Consider the following 22,905-nt stretch of genomic DNA (forward strand, 5'->3'; position numbering starts at 1 on the left):
GGTGGTTATATGCTGCACAAACCTTTCTCTGGCAACATCAATCTCTGCTTTACCAACACAAGCGTCACTTTTTGAACTATCGTGTATTGAGCAATATTTTCAATTTTGGCTTAGATTGGGGCCAATGGCAGTGAGGCTCGGAAGTCATGATATCCTGGCTGTTGTGGCCTCAGTAGAAAATAGCTGAGAAGCCCATTTGCCAGTATATAGCACGGGGACATACCATTAGTGCAACGTGTGCAGCCGCACAGGGGGCCAAGAGGTACGGGTGCCTAATTCCATATACTAAGCAGATAGAATTGTGCATTATAATTAGCTTTTGGACTGCAAAGAGCTATTGTACTGTTCTGCACATAAGCCATCCTCTGTCTGCGTCTGCTTCTGGTATAGTATATTGGGTATTTTGGATTGCTGAGTTAATTATAAAATTGGAAACTAGAGCTATGATAAGGAAATAATATATACTCACCCATATTATTCCTGCAGTTTCAGTGCCGCATCCTCAATTCTCCCCTCTGGTCTTCAGCTTACTTTGGCTGCAGCGGTATATGGCACGAGACCGCTGAGGCCAGTGATTGGCTGCAGTGGTGACGCGGAGCATACAGAAAGTGAAATCTGCAGCCAAGTGGAGGATCAATGGAGGACCATCAGGGAGGATCAGGGATGAGGTGCTGGAGCTCTGGGGATAAAATGGGGGGTATGTGTTAATAACTTATGTTTGGTTGTATTTCTGAATGTATACAGCATTTATTTATCTAAGAAAATGAATGTTATGGTTTGGTTATGATATATTTATTTTTACCTTTCCATAAAGTTTTCCAGATTTGTTCATGGCTAGAAAATATTCACTTTGCACTCCTTTGATTGCCACTATCCCACCAACTGTTACTGTTCTGATCTCCAGAATACCTGTAAAATACAAAGAGAATTAGAAGTTTTAATTAACATTAATTTATCAAAGTGCAAGTTTCTCATTTTATAAACTTATTCCAGTCCTTTGTCTGAGTGTGAGAAGCACTTAGGGCTAATGATGTAAAGGACTTATTGTTACAAATAATAGTACTTGAAACATTCACGTTTGAAAATGTTGTGACTTTGCATTTGTTTCTATTAATGACTTCAAGTAAACAACATCTAATCAGAATATTTCTTACTATTTTGCTTTTCATACAAAATTATGGCACCACTCCTCCTAGTGCAATATATGTACTTAATTAAGAGGAATAATATTGTATAGCATAATGGTAAAGGGGTTGTCCACAAGTCAGGCATCCCGTTCTCAATTTTCATAGAATCATAGAATGTTAAAGTTGGAAGGGACCTCCAGGGTCATCATGTCCAAAGGTTTTTTCTAATATCTTATCTGTATCTTCTTCCTTTCAATTTCATGTCATTGCTTCTTGTGTTTCCATGTGCAAATGAGAATAAGGATGATTCATCTACACTGTGAGATCACTTCAGATATTTGTAGACAGCTATTAAGTGTCCTCTCAGGGTATGTGCACACGTCCGGATTTCTTGCAGAAATTTCCTGAAGAAAACCGGAAATTTTCTGCAAGAAATCCGCATTTTTTTTTTTCCGTTTTTTTTCCGTTTTTTTCACGTTTTTTTAGCATCCTGCAAGCGTAATTAGCTTGCAGAATGCTAAAGTTTTCCAAGCGATCTGTAGCATCGCTTGGAAAACTGACTGACAGGTTGGTCACACTTGTCAAACATAGCGTTTGACAAGTGTGACCATCTTTTTACTATAGATGCTGCCTATGCAGAATCTATAGTAAAAGATAGAATGTTTAAAAATGATAAAAAAAATAAAAAAAAATGTTTATACTTACCTGCAGGCGTCCGTTCCTATAGATGCCGGTGTGGTCCAGGACCTTCCATGACGTCGCGGTCACATGACCGGTCTCGACCAATCACAAGACCGTGACGTCATCGCAGGTCCTTCACCGCACACCAGCTGTAGAAACCGAAGCGGCAGCATGCAGCGGAGAGGCGGGAAGACTCCAGAGGCCATCGAAGGTGAGTATATGACTATTTTTTATTTTAATTCTTTTTTTTTTACCAATTATATGGTGCCCAGTCCGTGGAGGAGAGTCTCCTCTCCTCCACCCTGGGTACCAACCGCACATAATCTGCTTACTTCCCGCATGGTGTGCACAGCCCCGTGCGGAAAGTATACAGATCAATGCACTCCTAGGTGTGCGGAATCCCCGCGATGCGATTTTTTCGCAGAAAAAAATGCAACATTTGCACAAGAAATGCGGAATACACTGTAAATAATAGGAGGCATATGTTAGCGTTTTTTTTCGCATTTTTATCACGTTTTTATAGCGAAAAAACCGCGAAAAATACTGAACGTGTGCACATGGCCTCAGCCTTCTTTTTTGCAAGCTAAACATTTCCAGATCCTTTAACAGTTCCTCGTAGGACATACTTTGCAGTCTGCTCACCATCCTGTTAGTGCTTCTATGAACTTGCTCCAGTTTTTCAATGTCTTTTTTTTAAATATGGTGCCCAGAACTAGACACACTATTCCAGATGAGGCCTGACCAAGGAGGAGTAGAGGGGGATAATTGCTTCAAGTGATCTAGGCACTGTGCTTTTCTTAATACATCATAGAATTGTGTTTGCCCTTTTTGCTGCTGCATTACACTGTTGACTCATGTGCAGTCTGTGATCTACTGGTATACCCAAGTCTTTTTCACATGTGCTGTTGCTTAGTTCTATTCCTCCCATTCTGTAGATGTATTTTTTGTTTTTCTTGCCCAGACATAGGATCTTGCTTTTCTCCCTGTGAAATACCATTCTATTAGTTGCTGTACATTGTTCAAGCTTATCTATATCCTTCTTAATTTTTTATCTGTCTTCTCTAGTGTTAGCTATTCTTCCTAGCTTTGCATCGTCTGCAAATTTGATTAGTTTACCTTCAGTTCCCTTTTCTAGATCATTTAGAAAAATGTTGAACAACAGCGGGGCCAGGACAGAGCCTTATGGTACTCTACTTGAAACACTCTTCCAATTGGATGTGCAACCATTTATCACCACTCTTTGAGTACGATCACTGAGCCAGTTATGAATCCACCTAACCGTAGCCTTGTCAATCCCATATTTAGTCATTTTTTTAATAAGGATATTATGACTTTCCACCTTGTAAAATAATAGCACTTATACTTAACTCTGGTGCCGGTACCATTCCAGCAATGTCAGCAGTCAATTTTTCAGCAGTCAGCAGTCAATGTCAATTTTTTTTTCACATTTGGCATCACATAACAGGAAATAATCATTAAAATACAGTTACAACGGTAATGTCAGCCAGACTAACAATAGTTATTTTCAACTTGTCCCCAACTTGTGCTGGAAAAGACTTGTGCTGCAGTAACATGGGCACCTTAGTTCTCCCTTATAGGACTGCAAACTATTACAGCCCCTCTGAAAAGCCACTACCCATATTCTTAGGAGCTTAACTATAATAGAAGTCTCCATCACACTTGCCATGGCGCTTCTCTTGGTTGGCTTGGAAAACTTCCCTATGGCACACAGGGACATAATTTCTCAATTGTTAATGGTAACTAAATGAGCAGTTACTAGACATTGGAATACATCAGATCAATGACTAATATTATTGTCTTCACCAAAGGGGCATTGCTAATGGGGTACTTAGCCTAAAAGTAGCCAAAAGAAATATCACCCTAGAATTCTGCGAGCCATGCCCCATCAGAAAAAAAAAACAGAAAAATGCAACTAAATAAAAAGACCAACATATCTGAAACTATTTGGAGGATTTGAAAGAAATTGAATATTTAGGGGAGCAGCAGGAATAAAATAAGAGGAAAACACTGGCCACTTTTTACATGGCAGCAGGTCCTCTTTAATAGTGGAGAATGACCAACTAATTCACATATGACAAGGAATTTCACAGAACATGATTTAAACAAAAAATTATCTTTCCGATGGAAACAGAATACATGCAAAAGATACAGATCATAACTTTCCCATGTGCCATAGTAAATAAAAGTGGACAGAATTTAGCCAATGTGGACAAGCTGAGAATAAATGTAATGCCACCCCCAGAGGAATTTTATATCATGTTGTCCAATGTCAAAATAAAGCATAGGAGAAAAATTGATAAATAATGGTTTGAAAGAAGAATTTATCTCCCTCATCAAACCAAAGATTGCACTTTTAATACAGAGAAACAAAAAATTCACATTCCGTATTAGATATCCACAGTTCCAAAATAATTTGAATATGAAACAAAAACATTGTAAAAATCCCCAAATTGCTTTTCTTTATATTTGCAAAAAAGTATATACATTTTACAGTCATTTTATATGAACCCACTAAAACTGCTCAGTATTATTTCAATTTCTCCCACATAAAATAAAGCCTCACAGAGCCACTTCATTTAAGCAATTAATCAAGTTTTGGCAGCAGGACTTCTATGATTTAATGGACAAGATAATCATCTATAATACAGATGATGTACTGCCAAATCTTATAGCCTTTTTTTCTTTGCATTAATGTTCATAGCAGTGTAGAACAGAGCTGAATATAACATCTGCCACATAGGTACGAATTGTTATAATATTTTTAATGATCATTTGTCATTTAACACCTGATTGACCTGCTTCATACAGTATGTACAATTACAGTAGTCTCCATTTACAACACTACCTAGTAGTACTTGTCTACGTTTGCTGTTCCAGACATAGATGTAAGCATCCCTGATGTGTAAATATCTTGGCAATAAAATGCATAGGAGAGACTGTGAGAAAGTGATTAACAAAAGACTACCAATATCACCTTGAAGGAAAAGGAGAAATCTTAGGATGTGTACGTGATACAAAGCAGACCACTGAATAGTGTGTTTTCAGTAAGATAATGCATCTGTTTGACCTTTCTGGGCATTTAAAGCAGATAGGATTTGTAATGATTTATGCATTTAAAGATAAACAATTATTCCCTTACTGTGCAACAGTTTTAATCCTATCTTGCATATACTGCTAGTCATTTTAGTACAGTTAATATATGCTTCTGTCTTGTATGCTCTGAGTTATGTTAGATCTCACTAAATCTTTGGAAAGTATATGTCAGTGTCACGCCAACAAATTCACTATTAACCCCTTCCCAACATTTGCAGTCTATATACGTCATAGTCGGGAAGTACTTCCTGACCGCTGCTGTACATATGCCTCATGGCGATCTCCTTTGCATAGGAGGCTCTGCGTGGGCAATCGCCACCGGGTGTCAGCTGATTCTGACATCTGGCCCGCACCGCTCCCGGCACTTTAGCCCGCTAATTGCTATGATCACAGCATTTAGCAGGCATGCAAAGAGAGGGAGCTCTGCTCTCCAACGGCGCACCCGTGATGTCATCGCGAGAGACCAATTGTTGCCATGGTGACCCGATGTCGTCATGACTACATCTGGGCCACCAGAGCTACCAAATATGCTAGATCATGATCAGAGCATGAAGTAGCAAGTTTCTCTGTCAGTGCAGCGCTGTCAGTTTGGAATGCTATACATTACAAATGATCAGACTGCAAAAAGTCCCATAGTGGGACAAGGTAAAAAAAATGTAAAACTATTTTTTAAAAAAATCTGTAAAAATAGTAAAAAAAATTGTACCCAGAAATAAATATATTTATGAAACAAAAAACAAAAAAACAACAACACATATTTTGTTTAGCCGCATCTGGAACAATCCGACTTATAAAACTGACCCACTAGTTAACCCCTTTAGTGAACACCATAAAAAAAAACTAGGTAAAAGCGATGCTTTTTCATCATACAGCAGAACAAAAAGTGGAATAAAACACGATCAAAAAAGACAAATGTAGATAAATATAGTATCTCTGAAAACATCATCTTGTCCCACAGAAAACAAGCTGGTAATACAGCTCCATAAGCCAGAAAATTAAAAATTTATAGCTCTTAGAATAAAGCGATGCAAAAGTAATAATTTTTCTATATGATAGTTTTCATTGTGTAAAAGCGCCAAAACATAAAAAAATGATATATGTGTGGTATTTCTGTAATTGTACTTACCATGGCTCAGCACCACCCTACATCTCCTCCCTGGTCTCAGTCTACCACCCTACCCGTGCTCTCCGTTCTGCTAATGACCTGAGGTTAGCATCCACAATAATCAGAACCTCCCACTCCCGTCTCCAAGACTTTTCACGTGCTTCGCCAACTCTTTGGAATGCACTGCCCAGGTTAATGCGATTGATTCCCAATCCCCACAGTTTTAAGCGTTCGCTAAAAACGCATTTGTTTAGACTGGCGTACCGCCTCAACGCATTAACCTAACTATCCCTGTGTGTCCCATTCAAAAAACTTAAACCATAATCAGGTTCCTCACATCATGTTCTCATACACTTTATGCAGTTAAAAGCCCTCTGTGTCTGTACTGTTACATTTTTAGGCTGTTAACTGGTTCATGCAGCTTTACATGAACACCTGATCCTTACACTATGGCTGGTCCGAACAACGAAAGCAATTGTTACCATCCACCTCTCGTGTCTTCCCTTTTTCCTCATAGTTTATAAGCCTGCGAGCAGGGCCCTCACTCCTCTTGGTATCTATTTTGAACTGTGAGTATTGTTACGCTGTAATGTCTATTGTCTGTACAAATCCCCTCTATAATTTGTAAAGCGCTGCGGAATATGTTGGCGCTATATAAATTTATTATTATTATTATTACCCAAAGAACAAAGCTTCCTAATCCTTATCAATTTTACTACATGCGGAATCGCATAAAAAAACAACAAAAAAAACCAATTCCTGAATTGCTGGTTTTTGTTCATTCTGACTCCCAAAAATCGGAATAGAAAGCGATGACTCACATGACTCAGCTGAAATATGGAAAAATTATAGGTCTCAAAATATGTCGACTTTTGCAAAAGTAAGCGTTTTTTAGTGTGTGACCACAGCCAAGCAGAAAAAAACAATACAAATCTGGTATTGCTGTAATCTCAAAGACCCGAAGAATAAAGCCATCTAATCATTTGTATCGCATGAAAAACAGTATAAAAAATAAATAAAATCAATACTTCACCTGCTGTTGATTTGTTCATTCTGCCTCCCAAAGATTGCAGTAAAACTGGGCTCACATTTATCCAGCGCTCTGCCCTGAGTGTTAACACCAGGGTTTTTGTGTAAATCTCTAAAATTCATGATTCAGACGGAACCCCTGGTATAAGATTCCCTATAAAGAGGCAGATGGAGGCATTGTGGTAGTCTGTGGCATCTGTCTTTTTAAGCATGCATAAAAGTGGTCCGCCTCAGTTTTCTACACTTCTAAAGAAAAGAACAATGCTGAACTGAAATCAGATGGAGTCCAGAGTAACTCTGCTGCCTCATTATAATGAGTTGCTCCCTCGGGGGTTTTAATCTGAATCACGTTACTCAGAGATTTAAATATAAACCCCGATGTTAGTGCTCAGCGTAGAGCGCCGGATAAATGTGATCCCAAATGTTATGTAAAATGTTTCCAATGAAAGCTTCAACTGAATCTACAAAAAAAGCAAGTCCCCACTCAGGTCCATCATCTGTTAATGGAAATAGAGGGGGATTCCACATTACTTGTAGTACAAAGGCTCTGGAACAGCTAAATGGCTCCTCACCCCCCTAAAAAAACAAATTCAGCAAATTCTGTACTCTCAAATCCAAATGCCCCCCTCCCTTCTGAGCACCACAGTGTGAGTAAACAGCAGTTATTGTCCATATGTTTGGCATTTCTGTAGTGATGAGAGCCCGCATAATTTACAGGTGCATGAGCTGGGCACAATGTACGGGCTCTACAATGTACTGGCCACTACAACAGCAGTTTGCAATTTTCACTCAGCAATATCCACTGCTGCTTGTTTCTGAAAAACACCCATGGAGTCAAAATCATTATTTCACCTGCAGTTAAATTCCAAAAGGGGTATAATTTCCAAAATGGGGTCTCTTGGGGGGTGATTCTGCTCTTCAAGCACTCGGGCTCTGTATATAGAGTCCGCAAACTATTCTAGAAAAATTTGTGCTCCTGGAGGCAAATAGCACTCTATCTCTCCCGAGTCTCACCATATGGCTAAGCAGTGCTGTACTGCCACATATGGGGTATTTCTGCCTTCAGCAGAAATTGTGGAACAAATTTTGGTGCCATTTTTACCCATTTCCCAGTGCGTAAATGTATAATCTGGGGATAACACAAAATTTTGGTGATGAAAATGTTATTGCACTCCTAGATGAATTCATTGAGAGGTTTAGTTTGTAAAATGGGGTCTCTTATGGGGGTTCTGCTGTTATGGCACGTCAAGGGGCTTTGCCTATGTTACATGGCACCCTCAAACTAGCCCAGCAAAATCTTAACTCCAGTATGGCGCTTCTTCCCATCTGAGCTTTGCACTGTGCCTTAAAAGTAGTTTTCAACCACATATGGGGTAGTCGCATACTCGACAGAAATTGCACAACAAATTTTGGGGACCATTTTCTCCTATTACCCTTGTCAAAATAAGAAATGTGGGGCTAAAATAATTTTTTTCTAGGAAAAACATGAATTTTTTATTTTCACGGCTCTATGTTATAAATTTCTATGAAGCACCTGGGGGGTCAAGGTGCTTACGATACATCCAGATTTGTTCCCTGAATAATCTTGTTTCCAAAATGGTGTCACTTCTGTGGGGTTTCTACCATTTAGGCATATCAGGGGCTCTCCAAACGCTACATGGCATCCGCTAACTATTCCAGCAAGTTTCGCAATCAAAAAGTCAAATGGTGCTCCTTCCTTCAAAGCCCTGCTGTGTACCCAAACAGTAGTTTTGGGTAGCTGTGTACTTTTTCAGCAGGATTTCACTCCCCAAACGATATGTGTCTCGTTTGTCTGAAGTCACAAAGCAGAGAGGCTGTCCCATCAAGCATGAAAGGGTGGCACTAGGTGGGGAATAGAGCTGGATGACACAGGCCTCAGATATACAGCATGATTTACATAAGTTAAATGCTGATTTCTCAGTAATGAAGGAATGGACTGGCCATGTAAAAGTATTGCTGGACTTGTCTATGAATGAGCTACATGCATATTTAAATAGTTTGAATAGTGAATTCCCGTTGACAGATTTTTAAATATTGAAGGGGTTGTCTGCTTCAATAGATGAGCTAGTATGCTTTTAGTAAAAACACAATAGCGAAGTCACAATAGTCAGTTGTTGGTAGGGGATCCACAGTGAAATTAAGCCTTATTCAGTCCAAGCAATTTTCCAAATATATACAAATACACTAAGAAGCATGAAAAAGCACATAAAAAAACAAGTTTGATAAATAATGGTGGCACCCCTGGTATACCAATGAAACATACAGGTGCTTCTCACAAAATTAGAATATCATCAAAAAATTGATTTCAGTTCTTCAATACAAAAAGTGAATCTCATATATTATATAGAGTCACTACAAACAGAGTGATATATTTCAAGTGTTTATTTCTGTCAGTGTTCATGATTTTGGCTTACAGACAATGAAAACCCAAAAGTCATTATCTCAGTAAATAAGAATACTTTATAACACCAGCTTGAAAAATGAATTTAAAATGAGAAATGTTGGCCTACTGAAATGTATGTTCAGTAAATGCACTCAATATATGGCCAGGGCTCCTTTTGCATCAATTACTGCATCAATGCTGCGTGGCATGGAAGCGATCAGCCTGTGGCACTGCTGAGGTGTTATGGAAGCCCAGGTTGCTTTGATAGCAGCCTTCAGCTCATCCTCATTGTTGGGTCTGGTGTCTCTCATCTTCCTCTTGACAATACCCCATAGAATCTCTATGAGATTAAGGTCAGGCGAGTTTGCTGGCCAATCAAGCGCAGTGATACTGTTGTTTTTAAACCATGTATTGATAATTTTGGCAGTGTGGACAGTTGCCAAGTCCTGATGGAGAATGAAATTTCCATATCCAAAAAGCATGTCGGCAGAGGGAAGCATGAAGTGCTCTAAAATTTCCTGGTAGATGACTTTGGTATGATAAAGCACAGTGGACCTACTCCAGCAGATGACATGGCTCACCAAACCATCACTGATTGTGGAAACTTAACACTAGAACTCCAGCAGCTTGGATTGTGTGCCTCTATACTCTTACTCCAGACTCTGATTTCCAAATTAAATGAAAAATTTACTTTCATCTGAAAACAACATTTTGGACCACTGAGCAACAGTCCAGTTCTTTTTCTCCTTGGCACATATAAGTTGCTTCTGGCATTGTCTATTGGTCATGAGTGGCTTGACACAAGGAATGCGACACTTGTAGCCCATGACCTGAATACATCTGTGTGTGGTGGCTCTTGAAGCAATGACTCCAACAGCAGTCCACTAATTGTGCATCTCCGAAAAAAAAATTGAATGGACTTTTTTATAACAATACTTTCAAGACTGTGGTTATCCCGGTTGCTTGTGCACCTTTTTCTATCACACTTTTTCCTTCCACTCAACTTTCCATTAATATGCTTGGATACAGCACTCTGTGAACAGCCAGATTCTTTAGCAATGACTTTTTGTGGCTTAGTCTCCTTGTGGATTGTGTCAATGAGTGCCTTCTGGACATCTGTCAAGTCAGCAGTCTTCCCCATGATTGTGGAGCCTACTGAAACAGACAAAGGGACCTTTTTAAATGCTTAGGAAACCTTTGCAGGTTTTTTGTTTTATTATTCTAATTTACTGAGATGATGACTTTTGGGTTTTCATTGGCTGTAAGCCATAAACATCAACATTAACAGAAATAAACACTTGAAATAGATCACTCTGTTTCCAATGGCTCTACATAATATATGAGTTTCACTTTTAGTATTGAAGAACTGAAATAAGTTAACTTTTTGATATTCTAATTTTGTGAGAAGCACCTGTACATACACAAGAATTCGCTTTCTGTTGTTAAAGCTCCAAAGTTAGATACTGAACTTTTGTGTATTTTCCAAAATGTATTTTCATGTATTTTTCCAATGAATTTAATGAATGAAAGTTCCAAGTTGTAAATGTTTAATAATAGAAACTGTGTTACTTGTTGTCAATGGATACCAAAGACGTCAACCAATTAAGGGCTGGATTCCAAATCACCCCAAAAATCCAAGAAAAAAAAAAAAGACAAGCGCATCCAATTAGCATGAATTTTAACATGGCAACTAATAATTTGATTGAACTGTGTGTATGCTGTCTACATGGATGTGTGCATATCATCAATGCATGCATGCATGCATCAATGCCTGGCTATGATACTGATGACACTTCTGATGTTGTCCTTCTAGACCTAGATCAGGCTTCAGTGAGCTCTTGGACAGTCTGCAGAACAAATTATTCGCATCAGATTCACTGATAAATAATGGTACAGAGGTTTACATTTGGATTCAGATATGGGAAACATGAGGGCAAGTCAATGGCATCAATGTCTTTGTCATCATGGAACTACCTACACACTATGTATGTCAGAGTAATCCAGGGCCTACTTCAGTAGTTTAAGGTCTGACAATGGCTCTGAGAATTTCTTCTTGGTAATCAACAACAGTCAGGGTACTGCTGGCTATCATATGGGGGTTTATCCAACCCTCGAAGGATATGCCTACCCAGGCCATCACTGACTCATTGTCAAATCGATCATTCTATATGATATTTCAAGCAGCACAGCATTCACCATGCCATCTCCAGATTGTTTCATATTTGTCACGTGTGTTCAGTGTAAACCTGCTCTCATTTGTAAATAGAACTGGAGCAACAATTGTGGGCATGCCAATTCTGGCATTCTCTGGCAAATGTCAATCAGACAGCACAGAACTGGGCTTTGAGCTCAGGTCCCACTACGGACATCGGGCCATCAAGCTACCCTCATGTAGTCTGTGTCTCACAATTTGGTCAGAAACATACACCAGTAACCCATTTTGTAGGCCTCTGGCAGTGCTCTTCCTGTTCCTTCTTGCACAAAAGAACACATACAAGTCCCGCTTTTGGGTTGATGACCTTCTACAACCCTGTCTGGTTTTCCTTGTCTAATTTCTCATGTTCTGATATCTGCTCCTTTCTCTTGAGACTGTGCAGGTTCCATCTCATGCTACCAGTAGTGGTAAGTAGTCTAGAATAAATTGCAAAGGTAGAAAAGAATGAGGAAAGATTTGTAGAGGGTACTTGTCTGTGTCCAGTACCTGCAAAATAATTTACTTTTTGAGTGTTACCTTTTTGTAGCCTTTCCAGTTCACCTAGTGTGACTTTCATTTGCACCAAAGCAGGTGAAATTAATTCAGAATCGCTTTTTCCTTGTAACGTAAGTTTAACTGACTTGAGGGTCACTGTGATGCCTACGTGTTCTTTTATTTTTATGATCAATGTGTATATAATGTATGTAATGTTAAGGCTCCACTGCGGGAGCTAGAGTCTCTAAGCTATTATGTGTAGCACAGAATGGAGAAGATGGTGCAATATCGGACATCAGAGCTGGATAGCAATTGGGAACTAGAACAGCAAGAAATAATAGACCTGGATATACTTGACAGCACCTGGAACAGTTTGGATCAACAGAGCTGTAAATTCTCAGTGACATGGGACTCATGGTAACACTCACGTTTTCTTCCAGATGTCCTTGACAGTGTGAAGGTCGATTCATCAAAGTAGATAACTGTGCCTGAGTCCCTAGCTAGCCAATTTCTGTACTTCCTATAAAGATATTTTCTGTGATGAAGCCCTCATCAGATTGTTTGGGACTTAAAGCACTGATTAGGCAAGAATTAGATTTAGCCCAGAAGCTGAAATACAGCATGCCAGGGCGAAAGTCTTGAAACTTCTAGCAACCCATTAGCCTCCAGTGCTGTTGTTTTCCAGAACTGTAACCTCCCTAAACTACTCAGAAGTACTAGATGTGCTCAGAGACATTGCCAAGGCAAGGGAGGCTGAAACCCGACCACCACTGAACAAGGCATATAAGTTGAAAGTTCAAGACTGACAAGACAAGAAATATCTGAAGACAAATTTTTCAAAGGTTTTATGGACTGATGAGATGAGAGTTACTCTTGTTAGACCAAATGGATGAGCCTGTGGCTGGATTAGTAACTGGCAAAGAACTCCACTTCGACTCAGATTCCAAAAAGGTGGGGTACTCATATGGGTAGGTATTATTAGGGATGAGCTATACTTGGACTTTTTTATGTTGAAAATAAGCTCAAATTCAACTTCCAAACCTACTGCCAGGTTTACAAGATAATTTTTTTCTTGCAGTGGTACAGGCAAAAGTCTGTACCTTTCAAGAAAACCATGATTGTTTAATGCAGGACAGTGCTCCATCACATGCCTTCAAGTACTCTACTTCTTTTCTGCCAGTAGCGGCTAAGATGAAAGTATAATAACAAGGCCCCTTTCTCACCTGACCTAAACCCTATTGAAAACATGTGGCCTTTTCTTAAACATACTCTGAGAGACTATGATTGGTGCTGCCCAAAAAGTTGATAGCATGGTTTAAGGCTTATGACTGTTATTGAAAAGAAGGGCCGATAATACAAATACAATTTGCCTTTTTGTGCACACAGTGTTTACATATACATATATAACATATAGAGATAAATACAGTTTTATATAAATAATATAGTTCTAAAAGTTGTAGTGTTCTGTTCCTCTTTTCAGCCATATAGTAGCTGTTGCATTTTTAACAAAATTGACATTCAGCAGATTCTTAAACTATTTGATCTTAAATAAGTAACCCTAATGACTACAGTGCATACATTAAGATGTGCTTAATGTTTCTATTTTTGGAGGAATATAACAACATGCTTCTATACTAGATGTTCATCCATGGCTAAAAGTATAAATCTCTTTTAATTTGATCCCATTTTGAATGCATACTCATGTTTAATCAAATGCACGTTCTGCACGTAATTTAATGCTAAGGGAAACAAAATTGCCTTCGTTTATTATTTGTCAGCCAATTTGTTATGCTAAATTAACTATGTGAATTTAGTATTTAAATACTGTATACAAAGAAAAAAGGAATGTTACACTTGTTTTAAATGCTTATCTTAAAAGTTAATATGTGGATGAAAGTACAAATGCATGTCTTGTTAATTAGGTCATTGTTTAATGTTATGGAGCTATGGTATACTATAGATGTGATTTTAATGTGATGTACAGGCAAAAGCAGAGCTAGATTAAAAAAATAAAAAAGGGGCAAAGGATTGATTTCCTTTTTTATTTATTTTCTTATTGTAGATCCACTCCTGGTCTTGTTTGAATAAGATGCAGAAAATACAACTACCCATATCCCCTCTTTACAATCATGACCCGATTAATATTTTCTAGATCATTTTAATTCTCGAATCATTTAGATCCCTAGTGCGTTTCGCATTAATAATCCTGTTTATTTATTTAAATATAAATCTAAACCTTGATAAAGTAAAATATATGATGTATGAACCCCTTAGCGGCATCCACCATACATTTATGGCAGATGTGACCACTTACTGTATGCAGTGGACTTCGGAGCTTACCTGCCTCTTAATTGGAACCTGTCCAGTTTTGTCATATAACAAATAAAACTATACAGGTGAGTAAGGGGGTTATATAAGCATTTAGGGACTGCAGCACATGCTCTAAATAAGGTCTGTGACAGAGTCACTGGTAATGTAATAGAGGGGAGATATGCTTCATTATGCCAAACGGCATCAGTGATATAAAATCCAGAGTTTTATTTCCTCCAGTGTTGCGAAGGTTAAATTAACATATGTTTTTAGGGGGACATTCATGGAGCGGGTGGGAGAGTGTCCCCCCATATCTCCACCTAAAGAGGCGGCACCACTGTGTGCTGACAGGACCTTGGTGATATCATAGTCATGTGATCTGTCCCGTGGTTGAGGAGTCACATGGTCTGGACTTAAATGGCTGAAGGAAAGAGCTTTCAGTGTTGAGGTAGCACCTGTCTCCAGTACTACTTTCATTACGACTGGTGTGAAAAACACTGATTTACCATAACATTAACCCCTTCACCCCCGGAGCTTTTTCCGTTTTTCCGTTTTCGTTTTTCACTCCCCTCCTTCCCAGAGCCATAACTTTTTTATTTTTCCGTCAATTTGGCCATGTGAGGGCTTATTTTTTGCGGGACGAGTAGTACTTTTGAACGACATCATTGGTTTTACCATGTCGTGTACTAGAAAACGGGAAAAAAATTCCAAGTGCAGTGAAATTGCAAAAAAAGTGCAATCCCACACTTGTTTTTTGCTTGCCTATTTTGCTAGGTTCACTAAATGCTAAAACTGTCCTGCCATTATGATTCTCCAGGTCAGTATGAGTTCATAGACACCTAACATGACTAGGTTATTTTTCACCTAAGTGGTGAAAAAAAATTCCAAACTTTGCAAAAAACAAAACAAAATTGCGCCATTTTCCGATACTCGTAGCGTCTCCATTTTTCGTGATCTGGGGTCAGGTGAGGGCTTATTTTTTGCGTGCCGAGCTGGCATTTTTAATGATCGCATTTTGGTTCAGATACGTTCTTTTGATCGCCCGTTATTGCATTTTAATGCAATGTCGTGGCGACCAAAAAAACGTAAATCTGGCGTTTCGATTTTTTTTCTCATTACGCCGTTTAGCGATTTAGCTTTTTTTTATTGATAGATCGGGCGAATCTGAACGCGGCGATACCAAATATGTGTAGGTTGGTTTTTTTTTTATTGATTTATTTTGATTGGGGCGAAAGGGGGGTGATTTAAACTTTTATATTTTTTTTATTTTTTTCACATTTTTTTTTACTTTTTTTTTTTACTTTTGCCATGCTTCTATAGCCTCCATGGGAGGCTAGAAGCAGGCACAACGCGATCGGCTCTGCTATGCAGCAGCGATCATAAGATCGCTGCTACACAGCAGAAATGCCGGTGTGCTGTGAGCGCCGACCACAGGGTGGCGCTCACAGCCACCGGCGATCAGTAACCATAGAGGTCTCCAGGACCTCTATGGTTACAATGTACAAGCATCGCCGACCCCCGATCATGTGACGGGGGTCAGCGATGCGCTCATATCCGGCCGCACGGCCGGATGCGGTAGTTAAATGCCGCTGTCTGCGTTTGACAGCGGCATTTAACTAGTTAATAGCGGCGGGTGATCGCGATTTCACCCGCCGCTATTGCGCGCACATGTCAGCTGTAAAAAACAGCTGACATGTCGCGACTTTGATGTGCGCTCACCGCCGGAGCGCACATCAAAGCAGGGGACCCGACATCTGACGTACTATAACGTCAGATGTCGGGAAGGGGTTAAAGAGAGTCTGTCATTCCAAAAATACATTTTAAACAGGCTATACAGTGTTGTAGTGGATTTAGCCCCTCTAACAACCATACTTACACTGTACCTAATACTAGTACAGTACATGAGAAAATAAATTTAATTCATATGCAAATGAGAAGGCTTTGCTGCACCCTTGGCATGGCCAAGAATTTGGTGCACTGTTATGCCTCTTCATTTGCATATTGGAGCATTTCCCCCTCTACTGATTAACAGTCCTCACTTCTAAGAGCGAACACTGTCCTAATGCTGCTGGTATGTGTATGGCTGTGCTCACACGCAGTGGCCGCCTGCCTTCTCCTCTCTGTTTCATTTCTTCTGACGGTGCTCGCTGCACTTCTGGGTGCCCTTTTTCTGCCCGCCTCACCCTGAGCCATGTAAGCTAGTGTGACTAGGCCTCTAAGCTCCCTGTGCACCGTGCCATAATGTTGCATATTATGATGTTTTGACATGTGTTCCACAATGGGCTAACTAGGCGCTTGTTAAATTTGGTTTATTTTCTGAATTTGAATCTCTGCAGATTTGGTCATCTCAAATCCCACTTATTTACGTGTTTCATTGTCAACTAAATAATCAGTGTTATTAACCTCTATACCCCCAGGGGTGGTTTGCATGTTAATGACCATGCCAATTTGTACAATTCCTTTTATGAGGTTATAACTCTGGAACGCTTCAACAGATTCCAGTGATTCTGACACTGTTTTCTCATGACATATTGTACTTCATGATAGTGGTAACATTTCTTTGATATGACTTGAGTTTTTTTTGTGAAAAAATGGAAATTTGGCAAAAATTTAGAAAATTTCGCAATTTTCCAACTTTGAATTTTCATGCTCTTAAATCACACAGATATGTCACACAAAATAGTTAATAAACAACATTTCCCACATGTCTACTTTATATCAGCACAATTTTAGAACCAAATTTTAATTTTGTTAGGGAGTTATAAGGGTTAAAAGTTGACCAGAGATTTCTCATTTTTACAACACCATTTTTTTTAGGGAACACATCACATTTGAAGTCATTTTGAGGGGTCTATATGATAGAAAAGACCCAAACATGACACCATTCTAAAAACTGCACCCCTCAAGGTGCTCAATAGCACATTCAAGAAGATTATTAACCCTTCAGGTGCTTCACAGGAATTTTTGGAATGTTCAAAAAAATGAACATGTAACTTTTTTCACAAAAAAAATTAATTCAGCTCCAATTTGTTTTATTTTACCAAGGATAACAGGAGAAATTGGACCCCAAAAGTTGTTGTACAATTTCTCCTGAGTACGCTGATACCCCATATGTGGGGGTAAACCACTGTTTGGGCGCATGGCAGAGCTCGGAAGGGAACTAGCGCCGTTTGACTTTTCAAGGCAAAATTGACTGTAATTGAGATCGGAAGCCAGGCCGCAATTGGAGAGCTCCTGATGTGCCTAAACAGTGGAAACCCACGACAAGTGACACCATTTTGGAAAGTAGACCCCCTAAGGAAAGGAACTTATATAGATGTGTGGTGAGCACTTTGAACCCCCAAATGCTTCACAAAATTATATAATGTTTTTTTCCCACAAAAATGAGCTTTTAGCCCTCAATTTTTTATTTTCCCAAGGGTATCCAGAGAAATTGGACTCCAAAAGTAGTTGTGCAATTTGTCCTGAGTATGCTGATACCCCATATGTGGGGGGAACCACCGTTTGGGCGCATGGCAGAGCTCGGAAGAGAAGGAGCACCGTTTGACTTTTTCAACGCAGAACTGGCTGGAATTCAGATTGGACGCCATGTCACGTTTGGAGAGCCCCTGATGTGTGTAAACTGTGGAAACCCCCCAATTCTAACTCCAACCCTAACCCCAACACACCCCTAATCCCAACCCTAACCATAACCCTAACCACACCCTTAACCCAAACACACCCCTAACCCTAATCCCAACCATAACCCTAATCCAAACCCTAACTTTAGCCCCAACCCTAACCCTAACTTTAGCCCCAACCATAACCCTAACTTTAGCCCTAACCCTAATGGGAAAATGGAAATAAATACATTTTTATTATTTTTCCCTGACTAAGGAGGTGATAAAGGGGGTTTGATTTACTATTTATAGTGGGTTTTTATGTTTGGCAGCTGTCACGCTAAAAGACACTGTTTTTGCAAAAAATAGTTTTTGCATCGCCACATTTTGAGAGCTATAATTTTTCCAAATTTTGGCCCAAAGAGTAATGTGAGGTCTTGTTTTTTGCGGGATGAGTTGACGTTTTTACTGGTACCATTTTCGGGCACATGATATTTTTTGATTCTCTTTTTATTACGATTTTTGGGAGGCAGAATGAACAAAAAACAGCTATTCATAAATTTCTTTTGGGGAAGGTGTTGAAATTGATAAGGTAGATTTATTTTTCGGGTCAGTACGATTACAACGATACCTCATTTATATCATTTTTTATGTTTTGGCACTTTTATACAATAAAAACTATTTTATGTTAAAAATTATTATTTTTGCATCGCTTTATTCTGAGAGCTATAACTTTCTTAGAAAAAATATTTTTACACAGTATAATATTTTTTAAATTTTTTTTACATTGTCCCAGGGTGGGACATCACTATATAAACTCAGATCGCTGATCTGACATTTTGCACAGCACTGTGTCAGATCAGCGATCTGACAGGCAGTGAAGGAGGCTTGCCGGTGCCTGCTCTCAGCAGCCACTGAGAAGCCACCTCCCTGCAGGACCCAGAAGGACCCTGCAGCCATCTTGGATCCGTGGGCATGTAGGAAGGGAGAACCTCAAAGCAACGCGATCACATCGCGTTGTTCTGAGGGAAGCACGCAGGGAGCCCCCTCCCTGCGCGATGCTTCTCTATGCCCCCGAAATGCTGCGATCTTGTTTGATCGCAGTGTTCCGGGGGTTAAATTGCCGGGAGCGGTCCTTGACTGCTCTTGGCACTTAGTAACGGGTGTCAGCTGTTATAATCAGCTGACTCTCGGCCACGATCAGCCATTCTCCCCCTGTGAGCACGGCTGATCGCATGTAACGTACTATTCCATCCATAGGAATTAGGGCCCATGTCACATAGTCAAAATTGTAGGTCTGATGGCAGAAAGGGGTTATTTTCACCAATTAGTGTTTTTACGTTATGGCTGATCAGTGTATATTACTTTTATCTTGGTGTTATATAGTTCCTTCTCTGCAAATTGGATAGTTAGATTCCCCAATCTTTGGTGAATTTTGGCTTCATTTTCTAAGGTCTAACCTTCCTTTTGTGCTAAGCATACAATGTAACAATAATAATTGACTAATTCTCTATTTGAAAACTGTTCAAAATTCTAATTTACTTTGCTTAATTTATAACTTCTTTATTGTTTTATTCTTTTTTTAAATATTTTTTATGATTCTGTTAATTATTATTTCATTATTCTTGTACTATGCAAGCCAGTTACTATGCAAAAATTGTCATTTGTGATTAACTGTCGATCACTAGCCTCATGGCAAGACTCGAAGCAATGACTGAGTGCATGTGAAAAGAGTTGTCTTGAAGACTTGGGAGTAGAGAAACATAAGCCTAATAACAACTCTTACGGATTTTTCTTGTTATTTAAAGGCCTTTTAATTTGGGTTGTCATTATGATTCAAAAAGAGAAACCACAGTAGTTCACCCAACCACTAACCATGAGTGGAGAAAAAGTTTTGGTGTTATCATTCATACTAAAAAAAAAAGGCCAAGAAAGCAAAAATTCTGCCGGGCTATGTAAACTTTTGAGCACAACTGTATTAGTTCTGCTAGTTTTATTATAATTTACTCCAACTTTAGAATTGAAGATATTTTTGAGGTCATGAAAACCTGTTGCACAGGTCAAGGATTTATATTTATATTGCAAGTGCAAATATTTTGTCCCAAAGTCTTTGAAGTAGAGGGACTTAATAACTTAAAAACTTAACCTGTGAAGATTTCTTAGCTGAAAAATTAGCCTTTTGATTTACAGCCAGCTGTTGATAGAGGTCTACATGCACCATAAGAGCATATAGCAAGCAGCATCTAGCACTTGAGAGTCTGTTTTGTTAGCCAGATTACAGCACTACTGAAAGCAGTGACTTTCATCCTGGTGGCCACGGCCACTCCATGTATTACATGGACTTCCTATCATTTGGTATGTGAAAACTGCTAGACAGAGTTTTCCCCAGCAATAGATGTTGATCATCATGGGTTTATAAATCCAAAACAGCTGGTGTCACTTTAGGAAAAGGTTGTGACAACAAGATAACTCCACTGTTTACATTGCTCAAAGAAAAACCATATCCTAATGCTCATTTTATGAGCAGGCAGTTAACCAAACACTTGGAAAGCAATAATTTTTACTTTCCATGTAAACCATTTTCACAGCTAATTCTTTCTTTGAGGTAAAACATTGCTTATAAACAGGACGGGAAATGTTTTACCTCATAGAAATAATCAGCTGTGATCCCATGCTGTAATGTCTGTATACTGTCTTTTATGTCCTCCCCTGCCCAGGAGCTGTGGTATGATCAGACCATGTTCCTGTATGGTCAGACACAGCCATTACACAGTACACAGCAGGGGCACATTTACAGTGCCATGCGAAAGTATTCGGCCCCCTGGAACTTTTCAACCTTTTCCCACATATCATGCTTCAAACATAAAGATACCAAATGTAAATTTTTGATGAAGAATCAACAACAAGTGGAACACAATTGTGAAGTTGAACGAAATTTGTTGGTTATTTTAAATTTTTGTGGAAATTCAAAAACTGAAAAGTGGGGCGTACAATATTATTCGGCCCCTTTACTTTCAGTGCAGCAAACTCACTCCAGAAGTTCATTGTGGATCTCTGAATGATCCAATGTTGTCCTAAATGCCTAATGATGATCAATATAATCCACCTGTGTGTAATCAAGTCTCCGTATAAATGCACCTGCTCTGTGATAGTCTCAGGGTTCTGTTTGAAGCACAGAGAGCATCATGAAGACCAAGGAACACAACAGGCAGGTCCGTGATACTGTTGTGGAGAAATTTAAAGCCGGATTTGGATACAAAATTATTTCCAAAACTTTATACATCCCAAGGAGCACTGTGCAAGCGATCATATTGAAATGGAAGGAGTATCATACCACTGCAAATCTACCAAGACCCGGCCATCCCACTAAACTTTCATCTCAAACAAAGAGAAGACTGATCAGAAATGCATCCAAGAGGCCCATGATCATTTTGGATGAACAGCTGAGGTGGGACAGTCTGTCCTAGGACAACAATCAGTCGTACACTGCACAAATCTGGACTTTTGGACCATCCTATATATATATATATATATGTAAACAGTTAGCATCTGCTGTGTACATACTAATACGTTCTACTTTGGAAATGAGTACCGAGGGGGTATTGGGTGCTTGACCTGGCCGATCAGACATTGATGACCTATTCTAAGGATAGGCCTGTAACAGAGTGTCCCCCTGCCTATGTCCCTGGACTGCCATGTAATCAGGCTTGAGTCAACAACCAGTAGGGGGGAGCCCTCCCCCATGGAGGGGTGGATCCCAGGATACTGAACAATAGACTCATGTGTTGGCTGATTAAGTTGTGTGGTGACTTGCGAAGAGCTGGGATCTTATGCTGAGGCGAGATCCTGGTGCCCGTGTGTGAAGGGTTAAAAGCTGCCACATGTAATAGTATTATGCCTCTCATCTGTTGGATCCAGTGAACCCATCCCAGGATTATTTGTCTTTTCCCTAGCGTTGGATTGCTGGGTGGCGCACCCGGATCTGCTCCCTTTGTGTGGACTCATTGTGGAGTCATTGTGGACTCATTACGGACGCTGCAGAATTACTTTCATTTGTGTTATTATTATTTATTATTATAGCACCATTTATTCCATGTCGCTTTACATGTGAGGAGGGGTATACATAATAAAACAAGTACAATAATCTTAAACAATACAAGTCACAACTGGTACAGGAGGAGAGAGGACCCTGCCCGCGAGGGCTCACAATCTACAAAGGATGGGTGAGAGTACATTAGGCGGGGGTAGAGCTGGTCGTGCAGCAGTTTGGTCCATCAGTGGTCACTGTAGGTTGTAGACTTGTTGGAAGAGGTAGGTCTTCAGGTTCTTTTTGAAGGTTTCAATGGTAGGCAAGAGTCTGATATGTTGTGGTAGAGGGTTCCAGAATAGGGGTGATGCGCCAGAGAAATCTTGCATACGATTGTGGGAAGAGGGGATAAGAGGGGAGTAGAGGAGATCTTGTGAGAATCGAAGGTTGCGTGCAGGTAAGTACCGGGAGACGAAGTCACAGATGTATGGAGGAGATAGGTTGTGAATGGCTTTGTATGTCATGGTTAGGGTTTTGTACTGGAGTCTCTGGGCAATGGGGAGCCAGTGAAGGGATTGACAGAGGGGAGAAGCCAGGGAATAGTGGGGGGACAGGTGGATTAGTCGAGGAGCAGAGTTTAGAATAGATTGGAGGGGTGCAAGAGTGTTCGAGTGGAGGCCACAGAGTAGAAGGTTGCAGTAGTCAAGGCGAGAGATGATGAGGGCATGGACTAGGGTTTTTGCAGATTCTTGGTTGAGGAATGTACGGATCTGTGAATTATTTTTGAGTTGAAGTCAGCAGGAAGTGGAAAGGGCTTGGA

At 39.7% G+C, this 22,905-nt stretch overlaps 2 protein-coding genes across 3 annotated transcripts in view; one reads left to right on the forward strand and one right to left on the reverse strand.

Moving 5' to 3' along the window:
• The window catches only part of FAM227B (family with sequence similarity 227 member B), a 1,130,503-nt gene that overhangs the window by 206,093 nt on the left and 901,505 nt on the right, over nt 1-22,905 (forward strand). The gene's annotated exons all lie outside the window — the stretch shown is intronic.
• FGF7 (fibroblast growth factor 7) overlaps nt 1-22,905 on the reverse strand; it is an 84,510-nt gene that overhangs the window by 5,465 nt on the left and 56,140 nt on the right. For both annotated transcript variants that reach the window (XM_077263706.1, XM_077263707.1), the window contains exon 3: nt 803-909. In XM_077263706.1, coding sequence (XP_077119821.1) covers nt 803-909 — 107 coding nt within the window. The remainder of the gene's footprint in view (nt 1-802; nt 910-22,905) is intronic.

Source organism: Ranitomeya variabilis, chromosome 5, assembly GCF_051348905.1.
Source record: "Ranitomeya variabilis isolate aRanVar5 chromosome 5, aRanVar5.hap1, whole genome shotgun sequence".
Lineage (NCBI taxonomy): Eukaryota > Metazoa > Chordata > Amphibia > Anura > Dendrobatidae > Ranitomeya > Ranitomeya variabilis.